The sequence below is a fragment of the Homarus americanus genome, unplaced genomic scaffold (assembly GCF_018991925.1).
Source record: "Homarus americanus isolate GMGI-L3 unplaced genomic scaffold, GMGI_Hamer_2.0 scaffold5589, whole genome shotgun sequence".
Classification (NCBI taxonomy): Eukaryota; Metazoa; Arthropoda; class Malacostraca; order Decapoda; family Nephropidae; genus Homarus; species Homarus americanus.
The window spans coordinates 2,818,364-2,831,519 of NW_024736650.1; the positions used below are offsets into that span (position 1 = coordinate 2,818,364).

General features: G+C 35.7%; 2 protein-coding genes across 2 annotated transcripts in view; one reads left to right on the forward strand and one right to left on the reverse strand.

Moving 5' to 3' along the window:
• Window positions 1-3,039: 3,039 nt before the first annotated feature.
• LOC121872293 (RNA N6-adenosine-methyltransferase METTL16-like) lies at window positions 3,040-12,683 on the reverse strand. The gene is made up of 11 exons (XM_042374986.1): window positions 12,535-12,683; window positions 11,902-12,116; window positions 10,578-10,707; window positions 10,103-10,251; window positions 9,684-9,888; window positions 7,887-8,042; window positions 7,461-7,551; window positions 7,070-7,186; window positions 6,393-6,564; window positions 6,064-6,193; window positions 3,040-4,911 (listed from the first exon to the last, which is right to left on the reverse strand). The coding sequence occupies exons 1-11, from the start codon at window positions 12,542-12,544 to the stop codon at window positions 4,391-4,393; spliced, it is 1,896 nt and encodes a 631-aa protein (XP_042230920.1). The 5' UTR covers window positions 12,545-12,683; the 3' UTR covers window positions 3,040-4,390.
• Window positions 12,684-12,731: 48 nt separating this feature from the next.
• The window catches only part of LOC121872292 (general vesicular transport factor p115-like), a 33,779-nt gene continuing 33,354 nt past the window's right edge, over window positions 12,732-13,156 (forward strand). Inside the window, exon 1 of the mRNA XM_042374982.1 lies at window positions 12,732-12,802. The gene's annotated coding sequence lies outside the window, so the exon portion shown is untranslated. The remainder of the gene's footprint in view (window positions 12,803-13,156) is intronic.

Consider the following 13,156-nt stretch of genomic DNA (forward strand, 5'->3'; position numbering starts at 1 on the left):
AACTCTATTTTTCCCATACTGAATGTTTATGTATTTGTGATACGAAAATTCACCTAATTAATTTTTTTTTACCTAACCTGTTCGTATCTTGAGGGATACCTGTATATGTGAAACAATTGACGCGTAATGAAAATTTCTTCCTCTAATTTTTAGCGTAGTATATAAAAAATTATGTACAGTACTGTACTGTATACCGGTATAACTTACAGCGAGGACCCCTGTACCAAATTACAGAAGTTAGGAACTAATTTGCAGCAGTTAGGTATTGCTTTTTGTTGTTTGTAAACCAATTAAATTTTTTCAGGTACGTACTGTATAATATTGGGGTTTTGTCATTGGGGAACTGAGCCCTATTTCTCTCATGTTTTTGTTATATGAATATTCATTTAACAAATGGTTTTCAAGGAACCTGACCCATTCTTAGAGCAAGGGGTATCTGTACAATGTTAGTTTTCTGGTATTGACACAGGATACAGATTTCTTTAATTATAACTTCTGTGGGTAACATTTACCTCGTCACCAATTTTGAAACTTAGGAAAATCATTCAAATATTGCTGCTTCTCTTTTTTTCTACCCTCACTCATCTGTTCTAATAGGTAAATATCGTATTTAAAACATGAATATCACTTATACCTTACAACTACAAAATCAACATGAATGTATTGAGCATACACTGACATAACTGTACAGTACTACAATTGAAAATGGAAGGTATATGGGAGTGAGGTGCTGGTAAAAGATTCTTCATGAACATTATTGGTGGAGACTGATATAGTTTTATTAAGTTCTGGCAACAAACATTTTTATATCAAAATAGGAGCACATTTGCATAAATGTCATTTAGCCTTCTCCAAAGTGTTTGAGGAAACAAGACATAAAAAGTTATAAATAAAACCCAAATTCAGTCCTGTACTATTAGTATCGTTATCTGAATATATATACAGTACATATATAAATATACTGTACAGTACTGTACTGTAAATGTAAATTGGTTTGACTATTGTCCTGTGGTGCATAAGCATAATGTCTTCACTTCACTGATTTTCAAAAAGTTATTAAAGACAAGATCAAGTCTTAAGACTTTCTTAAACCTCTATTTAATATTTACTGTAATAAATACATGAGTCAGGGCTGTACATTCTAAGTTGACATACAGTGTAGCCATTGTTTAGAATTTACTTTAGACAAAACATAATCACCGTTTTACAAAAAGATGTTCTGGTAGTTTTTATTTATTTATTTTTTCCTTGTTAGTCCAAAGATTTTCCTGCAGTTTTCAACTGTCAGTTATCATTAATCTAATGGTTATATTTGTCACTAGAACCAAACACAGTACAGTACTGTATTGGATTTATGGATAAAATCCTGTAACATTGTCAGGTTTATTTAATTACCTTGAGGAGAACACACTTCAAGAATGTTACTACAGTACACCTTCTGTATGGTATTATATACTGTACTGTATTACCAAGGAAATATTTTTTCAGACCAGACCTTTATGACTGCTAACAGGAGTCCCCCTTACTGCTTCATTGGTCAGATGAATAATTCTACACTACAGTATTGTATTGTTTAATTTGCATAATTCAATGTTACCACAACAGAAGGTTAAAATTATTTATGTAACGTCCAGTACTCCATTTCCATAATTTGTTTGATAGCGACGCCCATGCAAAAAAGGTTAGCTTAGCCAGGGACACTGATATTGCATGTAACATTTGTGGGGGCATAAAGCCACTAATATGATGCTTTTTTTCTCTCCAGTTGTTAACATGCAGCCAGTGGCCACTGAAATAGCTTATCTTTGTTCTTCAGTTATGTCAAACCATTTGAGTTAGGTCTCAATTTTTATGATGGCTGAGAAGACAAAATTATTGTCCTCTGATGAGGCAATTTTCTAAAGTTTATTTCAAGAAGTGGTTAAACTTGACAAGTTAAGATTTTCCTTGTCAAATTATGTACTTTTACCTACATTTCACCTTACATAATTTATATCCCTATAGAAATCAAAGTATATTTGATATTTCCTAGTGATGCCTCTAATAATTGTCATAATGCCGTTTCTATAATGTGCAAAAGAGCAGAGAAGATGATGTTTTACAGCTATGTATTGCTATGTATTAGAAAACATCTCTTCCCTTCAGATTAAATACTGATTAAGAGTGAGTGGTGTGCTGCAGGTTGGCGGCCATTGAGGTACAAAAATAATGTGGTGAAGTAGTATCTTGGTTATGCGAGTTGATGCTTTGCTTCAGAAACGCTAAATTTGTGATATATACTTAACTATAGCATTTTCCAGCATTAACTTATTTAATATGTAGGTAACACTGCCACAAACATCTGTGCATTTACATAAGAATCTTATGCTTATTTTTTGTAACATATGTGTATAACTGTATAAATGCTATCAGAGGATGAGTAATTTTTAAGGTTTTGTAGTGCTGAATCTTGGTCATTCAACATTGTAAAAATGTTTATATGTTTTATATTGTGCCAAAATGCATTTTCTTTAACCATGAGTTTTCTTGACCTTAAATATTTTTAGTTACAGGCATCCCTGCGTTACGGAAATTCGCCCTTCTGGAATTTGGGTAAAAAAAAAAAAGAAGCTTTATACCTGTATAGTAAAACAAAAAAATTCACCAAAATTTTAAAATTTATTTTGTGTGGATTTTTAGTGGTTGCTACAAACGGTTGGAGGGCGGTGCACCTACCCATCACAACAACAAGGGTGCTGCTCTGTTGTGAATTCATTCCCCAGATTGTGTTCAGTTTTGTGTCTGTGTTACTGTGTACCCTTATTTAAGATGAGTGGGGAAAGGTCATCAAGTTCAAGTGAAAGCTGTGGTGCTAAAAGATTTCATAAAGGAATTTATGTTGGGTATTAAACTTGATGTTATAAGGAGGTAACTCCCAGTGACTCCGGTCGCAAAACCTCACCTCACCACCTCATGCAGCACTCGACATCATTTCTGGTGAGTTAAATTCAAGTGTGCACTTTTTGTCATATTACATCACGAATGAATCATTGTACCGTATGTGTTTAAAACTTTATTTTCATTCATAAACTGTATGTGCTTGTATTACATTTTTGGGCCAAAAAATTCTATCGGAATTCATCTAAAATTATATAATTGGAGTCAATGGGAAAAGTGGTCCCACATTACAGACAAATTTTTAGGAAGGAAAGCCTTCAGTAACCCGGGTATGCCTGTAACAATAAATGGCGTGAATTATTATTTTTTTAGTTGTAATCTTCTTTTGGGTTCACCCTTACAATGGCTGTATATGGTCTTGCAGTAGATTGTCAAGTTTATTTTTTGAGGAAACAGGTGAAACTTCCAAGGGATAAGTCAACATAGTGAGTACCGTACAGTATATTTGACGGGTAAATTTTAAGTTCAGGATATTTATATTCATTACAGGAGCGAGATATAAATCAATAGTTATAAAAAGTCAGAGACAACATTGAACTGTAGTTCACAAGGTTCAATTCGAATTGTTAAAATTTTATCGTCTAAAGGGTAACCAGGTACTCACAGGCCGCGCACCTTTAGTAAATTAATGTTCTATTTTTCAGGTGAGGAAATCACAATTCAACAAAGGTGGAAGATAAATTAACACTGGAGGAAAAGGTTGGTTTAATAATGATGTACGAAAAGCCAGATGCTTCACACCTATCAGTTAAACAAAAAATTTAATCGACAACACGCAGTCATTTGGTGGTGGTTGTATAAATTCTTTTGAAACCGATTAGTGTTTAACATTTGGCTTTCCAAACATGGATATTAAACTGGCTCTTTCCTCCAGTGTTAATTTCTCAGCCATCTTTTTTGACTTGTTGAAAACTAGAGACGATTAATTTTCCTATGGTGTGTGACCTATGAGACAGCCTGCATTGCTTCTAGGCTCACATTGGCTGTGTGGCATTACTGTTTATTGTTTCAACAAGTTCTTGTCAGGGTATGTTTAAGTGAAATAGAGACAAGTTGCAGCTTGCAAAACAAATTTCATTTCTGTCCATTTCTTGTAAGGTAATAACTGTACTTTACTAATGTCATAGATGAAGAAATATCACCATTCAATATTTATCATAGAGGTATTATTAAACTATCTAAAAAGTATGTTATTTATAATTATTAGAAACATCATTCATAATTATTTGACACTAATAAGTCCAAAAATCATAATCTCTGAAGTCCCACCTTACCCTTACTTTGGTTTCCTTGGTAACCACTGAGTTCCCACAATTTTGATGAAATGTCAGTTTCAATCATGCCATTATGTGTATAAACTTATGGGTTACCTTCTTGTACTTTAATCTTAAAGTTAACATGAGTCATTATAGGAATTTAGAATTAAATTCAGAAGTTATTTCCCAATAAAAACTTATGGAGTTGGTTTAGTAAGCTGGTTTCGCATGAACTGAAGCAGTTGGTTAAGCCCATCTTTGCCAGAGGAACCATCCAGAAAATAAGCCTCCATATTGATAAGTCGTCCTAGCTGCTTCACCTGGAAGTTACACCTAAGGATACAGTCGCTTCTTTCCATTTTATCATTGCCTAAATTATGCTGTTTTTCTTTCTCTTGTACTATTTCTAAACTTTCCTGCTTTCCAATTTCTTGAGAATTTTCAGACTGACTGTTTAGGATATCCAGATGATGGCTGCTACAGGACCTCTTAGATGAGGTTTGCTCCATAGGCAAAGCCTTGCCAGACCCATTTATATTTTCATCATATGTACTGCCTACACATATCTTGGGATTTTTTCTCTTCTGTTCCTCCTCATTCTGCTCTACAAGTTGAGATGTCTCCAGTCTCTCTCTCTTCCTTTTAAGTGATAGTCTCGTTATGTCATGATCTGTTGCCTCATTTTCTTCTGAATTATGCTCCTCAATCTCTTTCTTACCTGTAAAAAAAAGTTCAGTCTTTATTAAACAACAGGAGTACTGTACTGTCATAGAGAAACTCTATCGCCATACACTAGCTAATATCACATGATGATGGCTTTTCAAAATTAAATAGGATGAAAGATTACACACTAAATTCCTTATATTCTGTATTTACTCCTCTCCTAGTTCTATGTGGGATGGATCAAGTGGTAAAGAAACTCTAAAGGAGAGAAACTGTGTGGTGCCAAGCCAATGTAGACAGCATAGGAAAAGGATGAGACATCAAACAGAAATAATCTGCACACGTACATTTCAATGATAGAATATTGTAATTAAATCTTCACTAAAATGATAGACAGGTAACCTGATTTTCCCAATGTGATGATAATATTTATCTAGTAACTTCCTAATCAATAAAAGTGAGTTTCACAATCAGTATAATGATTAATTCAGTAATTACCGATTTATTTTCCCTTTTACTATTCAAGTAATGGAGAAATGTATATTATCAGTTTATGATTCAATGATGATGTAGTTTTCCGAAGAAAATTCTTAATAAAATGGCAGTTAACCCTTAAAGCCTGGGTGACGTTCCTCTACGTTTGCTAAGGTGACCCTGGGTGACATTTCTCAATGCTCTTATTTTTTTTGTGGCAAGCGAGACGAAATACTTTGTATCGGATATTTATTTAATTGACAATTCTACTCGTGCATTATCTTTGTCTCAAGACTCGTGTCTCGTGGTCAGTTACTCGCCAACTATCATGATGGATGCACATCCTTTGACCTCTGTTCAGTAATATTTGGTGTTTTGTAGCAGTGCCTTCAAGTAAGAAAGATGTATTGCAAGTGCATGTCAACATCATCTCCTGCTCGTTCTGGGCTGTGTGCAACAGCTTCAAACAAAACATATTTCATCACTTGACACGACTCATCAACACTCCAGATAACTCTCCAACCATGTTACAATGAAGGTTAAATGTAAGTATACAGCTTTTGGCATAGAATCATTGTGAAAAAGGAAACTTTGGCTCTAACTGGGAATGATCTTTCCTCTTTTTACAACAGAATTTTCTCCTAATTTATAGCAATTTGTGCTGATACCTGTACTAGCCTATTGTAGGAGTACAGTATAATATGAAGGCAACCTGTGCATGCTGATAACTTACCCTTGCTTGTAGTCATTCCTTTTTTCATATCTTCACGCTTCTTTCTTCTCTGATGTAGCCAAGTAGCTTTAAAAGCCTTCACGTTAGCACTTACAAAATATTTACTGCTTTTCAAAACTCGCACCTTCACCTAAAAGTCAGGAAGACATTCGTTATTGCATAGATAAATATGGAGGATGGATTCAGAAATCCTACTTTCTAATGGAGTTCATAGTCAAGTACCTTAACTTATCTTTTATATGATTTACTTAAAGTTGTAATCAAAGAATCTGGTGGATACAAAACTAACATTTTAAGAGAAGATGTAAAAGGAAGAGAAGTTTGCAAACCTTGAGTTGTTGTAGCCACTTCTTGATCATGTTCCAAGCAGCCATGACAGAATACACTGTCATGAGGCTACGAGGCATAATTAAAACAAGTGGTTTATTGGTTACTATGTCTTTCTTACTCTTCACATAGTCTAGATGTAGTGTAGGATCAAAGGACCAAGCTATACCCCATCTGCAAGATATAACAAATTGCATTCAAACTCAAAATGAAACATACTGTATTGTACCTTCAAATCTGTTATGCACAGAAGGAAGAATCAATTTCTCATTCTCATTGGTAATATTCAACATGTTTTACATGAAATTTACCTTGTACTGTACAGCATATTGTTTTCTGTTAAACTTATGAATGAGGTTAATAGTGTGCTTTGAGCCATTATAAAAAATATCCCTAATTTAACATATAGGTACAGTACTTTTCACTGTACCTTACTTACAACAAAATTACCTCTACAGTATATTTAAATCAACTCTTTCCACAATCTACTTTATATAAAGGGACATTCTATATGTTTGAGAAGTTCTCCTGTAAATGACTGCCCTACTTTTAAATACGCAAAGTACCGGTATATCTATTTATTATACTGTATAGCTGAACCCAAATTGGCACCTTAATACTAAACAAAATCTGGGGAAATTAACAAAACTAGAAAAATTTTAATGCTGTCTTACTGCACCTCATGGTTCTCCCTTGACAAAATTCTGTCAATACTGAGCATGTCGGGTTGGCACCATTTAGTGCAGTTTTAATAGGCTTCACATGAGCCTTGCTTCCAATCAAGGTTGTGAAGATTCTGTAAAGCAAATGTATAATGTTAACCCCTATGAAAAGTATATGCACAAACTAATATAAATCTTTTACCGGTCGAAATTTTAGCTGTGTATGCCACACTTCAAAATATCATTAACCCCTTGAATATGGCTTCCCCTGAGCTGAATAAAATAATCTAACATTAGCCAAGTAAAATATTAAAAGTGGCATCCCTTAGTGAAAGTGTTAACACTCAATTACCGCTAATTAACCTTGACTATTAAATCACCAAGGTTAAAACAGTACTCATATCACACCTGATTTTGTCCTTTAACAGCTGACTTTCCTTTATCATCTGTGTGACAAAGGTGATCTCTCCACCTGCTGTAACCTTCTCATGGACTGCACCTAAACAAACAACAAATTCTAATTAAAATTTCCTCCATTAACCCTTTACTGCCGGCTCAGGATTCTCTACTCTGCCCCGATGTGAAAAAAAGGCAAGGAACAAAACGTCCACTGATGATGGTTGCTATTTAAGAATTAAGTGTAAAAAAGTATCACATCAGGTTTTTTTTTGACATATACATCTCAAAATGATAAAATAGCATTTACTGTCACCTAAACTCAATGATTACTCTTACATTTATTTTGAAATGTCAACTGTCCACCTAATTGATGTGCTTGGGGGGGATGAGATGAACAAATAAAACAGTAAAAGTCATTGGTGGGTTTAACCATACCAGTTGCAGCACTGACAGGCTCCCCTCTGTCCTTCCTGCTCTTCTTCATTGTATCCATTTCCTCCTCTGAACTGAAGAATGGTGGATTGCACATTGTGAAGTCATAAAAGAATGTGCTCAATTCTTCATTTTTATTTTTCACAGCTTTCAGCTTATCTGTATTGATGATTATGAAAATTATGATTAGGAAATTATATTCAGGTGTCTGTATACTGTACATGCATGTACACTCGCAACAAAAAGTATCGGTGCATACTGCAGTGTGAACAATTTGAAACCAGTGACGATAGGTATTGGGAAATGCGAGTTGTTCCATCCGTATGTTGGCAGCCCTGTAATCCTGCTGAGCTGCTACTATGGCCTGGTCAAGTGAAACAAACTGTTATAAATAAGGTCGGGAAGTGATAAATAGATAATATGGAATATGAGAAGCTCCCTGTTAACAAAATTATTTGTGATACTTGTGAATATTGCCACATTAATTTATGCTACCAAATAAACCACTCAATCTGGTCGTCCTGAGGGGTGGCGCAGCGTGGACGGTCGCTCCGAGACCTGTCGTCTGTAGCACCAGTTTCGAGGTATCGCCGAATCCATCGTGCAGCGGTATTCCTGTGGACACCAACCCACCGGCTAATATCTGTGACGCCGAACCCTTCGTTATGACGGGCAATGATAGCTCCTCGTGTTCCCTCTGAGGTTTCCATGTCGTCTGGCATGTGTAGATCTCTACTGCTTCATGTTGCCTCTGTTTTATATCCAAGTTCACCAAGACCGAACCCTCGCTCATCATTCAGTCGACACAAAGCAACAATCCGAAAAGAGGAAACAAACACACTGATTGTCAGCCATCTGGCAACACCTAGTGGAGGGGGGGGGGGGTTATGAGGATACACTTACCAACCCTCCCGACACATCACAGTGTATACGTATCGTTTTGGAAGTCGTCGATCTCACCCTGCACCGATACTTTTTGGTGCGAGTGTGCAATGAAAGAGACAAAAGTCGTGTCGTGAAATTTGGTGAAAACATAATTATGACGAAGGGCAAAACTTTTGGTGCGCTCTGCCTTGTGGTAGGGCTCTCATAATGTTTCACGGGTTATATTTAATCTTCGGACAAAACCGTGACACGACTTTTGTCTTTGATTGTACATGTGTATTATGTGTGTGCATTTATTTGTGAATAAATTATACATAGTGTACAGTATATGTTCTAGGTTTCAAAGAGTATGCAGTACAGTACTGTACCTGATGAATAAAGAAAAGGGTAAGAAGGATGTTTCTATGCTAAATAAGATAACACATTTAATGAATAATAAGTGATCTTCATAAATGGGATAATGAACTTCTGTACTCTATCAAAAATTTTATATTTATGTTAAATAAATATATGAGGGTTAGTTTTTGTAAAGAAAATAAGCAATGGGAGACGGTGGAGCCTACTTACGTGGCTCTTTTCTGTGAGGTACAGGGGTGAATAGAATCAGTAAACAACGAGTCTGCCTCAACAATGGTGACAAGGTAATGTTTCTCTTGTCTGATACACAGAACACAAGCTTCAGTTTCAAGATTCTGACTTGAAGTTTTCTGCTTTTTATGCTGTCTGTTCCATAACTACTGTCGTTCTAATAATGTCTGCTATAAAAGTTTGCATTTTGATCAAATTTCCCATAAGCACAATTTGGAACGAACAAGACTACCTTCGTACAAGCCAAGTGCAGCCTCTTACATGAGAGTTACAATCTACAGTACTTGGTGTGTACCCACAGGTGTTACCTAATTTACTATAACATACCTGACTGTGAATCAGATGTACAGTGACTACCATCAATCTTCATTTCACTTTGAGAAGTTTGTGTGGGTGTCTGTGAGTCAGTAGTATCAATGTTCTTGGACAGGTCAGCATCTTCAGTTTGTTTTCTTCTTAATTTGCTTTCTAATATCTGACTCTGAGCCTCTTTTTCATCAAGTACACCTTTAAGAATAATCCCATTTTCAACCTGAAAATATATAAATATGAATGATTGTAATCAGCCCCCACCAGCCAATTAATGGGCAGTCTAATCCTAGCTTCTCAAAAATGGCTTGCACTTTGTCAAGAGCCATCTAGAAAGAGAGCATCGAGCTAGAATTCATAGTGATTTAAAAAAAAAATTATGAATAGAAAAGCTGCTATGGCATGAGTATGTGGAGAACATAGACACAAGATCTTACCTTCTTTACAAATACCCTGTCTTGTAAGTTGTTATTCAGTACATTTGTTGTTGCACTTCCATAACTGAGCTGGTCAGTTTCTGTACCCAACATACACCAACCAAATTGTTTAGCTCCTAATAATGGATAAATGCACGCTGCCCCGACACCTGTAAATACACAAGACAAATAGCTGGTACAGTATTTGTATAAGCTCATCAGCTTTCCTCAGAATTGTGTGATGTACCTCTCTATTTTATTGTACAGTATATGCATTTATGTCACCCTGTACAATTTGTGCCTTTAGCAAGCAATGTCATGACCTAACCTCACCTTTTGGAGGCTTATACCTGTCCCTAAAATGACTCTGTCACACACCATCTTGGCCAGTTCCCCAACTCTCAAAAAAATTCTGAGTAAACCTCTGAAAGCATCATATCTGTTCACATTTACAATATAAATAAATAAGTATGTAAAGTATATATATAAAACTTACCAATATCAGCTCCTACAACCATGTGTTCAGAATCATAACGTGCTGCATGTGTCATCAGATCTTCTATCCATAGGAGATAGTTGAGGCGTAAGGGAAGTGTTGGCACTAGTCGATCATCTGGGATACTAACCTAAAGATGTGAAAAGGAATGAAATTTGTCATGAGTGAGAAACTACTGTATAACTATTTTCACTCTTGTAAGACACTTCCTGCTCTACTGAAAAATAGCAAGAACCATAACCAAATATATTGTTCTTTTCATTCATTCATTCTCACTGCTGAAACAAACATGTATTGCTATGGTGTTCTCCTTCCACAACAAGGTTCCCAAGATATCTAAACAATTCATCTATCACTTCAAAAACTTAGTATTGCTCATCAGCAGCACAACTGTCCCCAAAGTACGACTAAAAACAGCGCTCTTCAGTTATTCACATACAGCAACACCACCTGCATGCCTACTTCCGTTACCTTATTTATGTCCCTCAACCCATCTGTCCATCTATCACCTACCTCCAACTCAAGACTACAAGTTCTTTCTTACCAATTTTTTGCTTTCTATTTTCTGAACATGTCTATACTACCTTAGTAAACATTCTGAACAACACTATTTCATTTCCACATATTTTTTATTTCTCTTCTTTCTTATTCCCTGCATCCTATTTATTTCATTTATTGGTCTCATGCACATCATTTGTCATCATCACCTTTATCTCCTTTGACAAGGTTTTCTCCTTATATATCTAAGTACAGTACATTATTGTACAGTACACCTACAGCTCCTTCCCTCATCTACTCTGTGGTTCAATTTGTTTCTCACTGTTCCATTCACCGACTCAGGCACTCCTTGATAACTGTAACAAATTGTGCTTACACCTTGTATAATGCACATAGCACTGGGGAGCTTTACAGAGGTGCAACACAACTCCTACATTATTAAAATACAGCACTGTACTGCAAAACATCAGAGGTGGCCAGTAATTTCTTCTGCTGGCCACAGTTTGGTTGTACAGTGCATCCAGTTTTCAGCAAAGGTACAGTACATATTTTCCTGAGCAACAAGTATCCATAGTAGTTTACAATACCAAAAGTCAGGTTACAGAGAGAGGAAGTTGTTGGGTACAGTACTGTATTTCAAATCTGGTGTAAAAATCAGTGATGTACATTACACAGACTCTGTAGAAATAGAAGTTGCATTAAATCAAAGGTTTACTGTATATAATTATCAATACAATAGTAGATACCTGGTATAATTCAGTAGCATAGCTAAATACAGCATAGTAATAAAATATACATAGATAATTAACATGATGCATGAACACACCTTTAGTCCAAAATCTTGATCCAGTAGACAGGTTGTAAGTGCCCGTACTGCTTTTGGGTTCTTGAAATCTAAGTGAACCTTTCCACTTAGATCATATGTACAGTGTTCCCGAAATTCTGGATATTGAGTGGCAAGCTTCTTAAAGCTGGGAGGAGTACGGTAACGATTCCGTTGGTGCATGAATTTGTTCAGCTTCGGTGGAGCACCTTTTTTCTCTGCAAAAGAACACCCTGTATCAGCAGCGGCAACACAAGTTTAGGATCACTATAAATACTGTACCTGTATAACACTAAAGTAGGTCCAAGAATGAGCACATAATTATGAGGTTATCCAGCCACCTCAGGAAAGACATCCGTTGTAAAGTTAGTTCAGGTAAAGTTAGAACAGGTTATTGGTTCAGTATTTAGCGCGGGTTTACCCCTTTTATTAAAGCCCTGCCAACTTTGTGTATTTACTATATTGTCGTTGGTAATGAGTCATATCTCCATAATTATTAATTTCCGACAAAAATCAAGGTCATACTTTTGTCACCATCCTTTACAACTGGGTAGAGTATGAGTCTAACCAACGACCATAGGACAGGAGATAAAACAATATATCATCTTACCACAACTTGTTTATCATCATACTTACTTGACTCCATGCTTTATTAACACGAGACGAAGATCAACTACAGTAACCACTCAATAACAACAACTTCCCTTTAATCAGCTTTTGTAAGTTAAAAAACTACTACGTTAGTACAGTATGTTGGAAGACGTTCCTTTATTGAATCCAGATTTTAAAATTTGACTTAGCAACTTTATGTGTGTCTTCAGCCCATGGTCAAGTTGGTGTGTTATCTTGACTGGTACCAAGGATTAAGGTCGTTGGGCTCAATTGCCTCTTCCAGAAATATTCTGTGAGTATCTAATATAAACACATTTGTTAGGGTTTCTCCTATACGATTTGGAGAGAACCTGTTAATGGCTGACTCATGTGAACAGGATGTTTTATGGACAATGGATAAGTGTGGGTGTTAATATAGTGTAGGGAAAAAACAGGACAAAACCCCCTTGGACAAAATCTCCTCAAGTAAAGTAGATCAAAAACCCCTTATTTAGAGTAAAAGACTAGGACACAAGCCCCCATTTGCACATATCGTTACAGACAAACCTCCCTAGGGCAAATAATAAGTGTTTAAATCATAGTTTTTATTCTTTTTATTATTTATAGTTTATTAACACTTTTCCGACATGTAAAATATTAAATTTAT

What these genes read in the sequence shown, in the direction of transcription:
- LOC121872293 (XM_042374986.1), bottom strand. An exon ending in ACAGGGTATTTGTAAAGAAG is followed by an intron (nt 9,889 to 10,102) that starts GTAAGATCTTGT and finishes ATATATTTTCAG; the next exon opens with GTTGAAAATGGGATTATTCT. An exon ending in AGGAATGACTACAAGCAAGG is followed by an intron (nt 4,912 to 6,063) that starts GTAAGTTATCAG and finishes TTTTTTTTACAG; the next exon opens with GTAAGAAAGAGATTGAGGAG.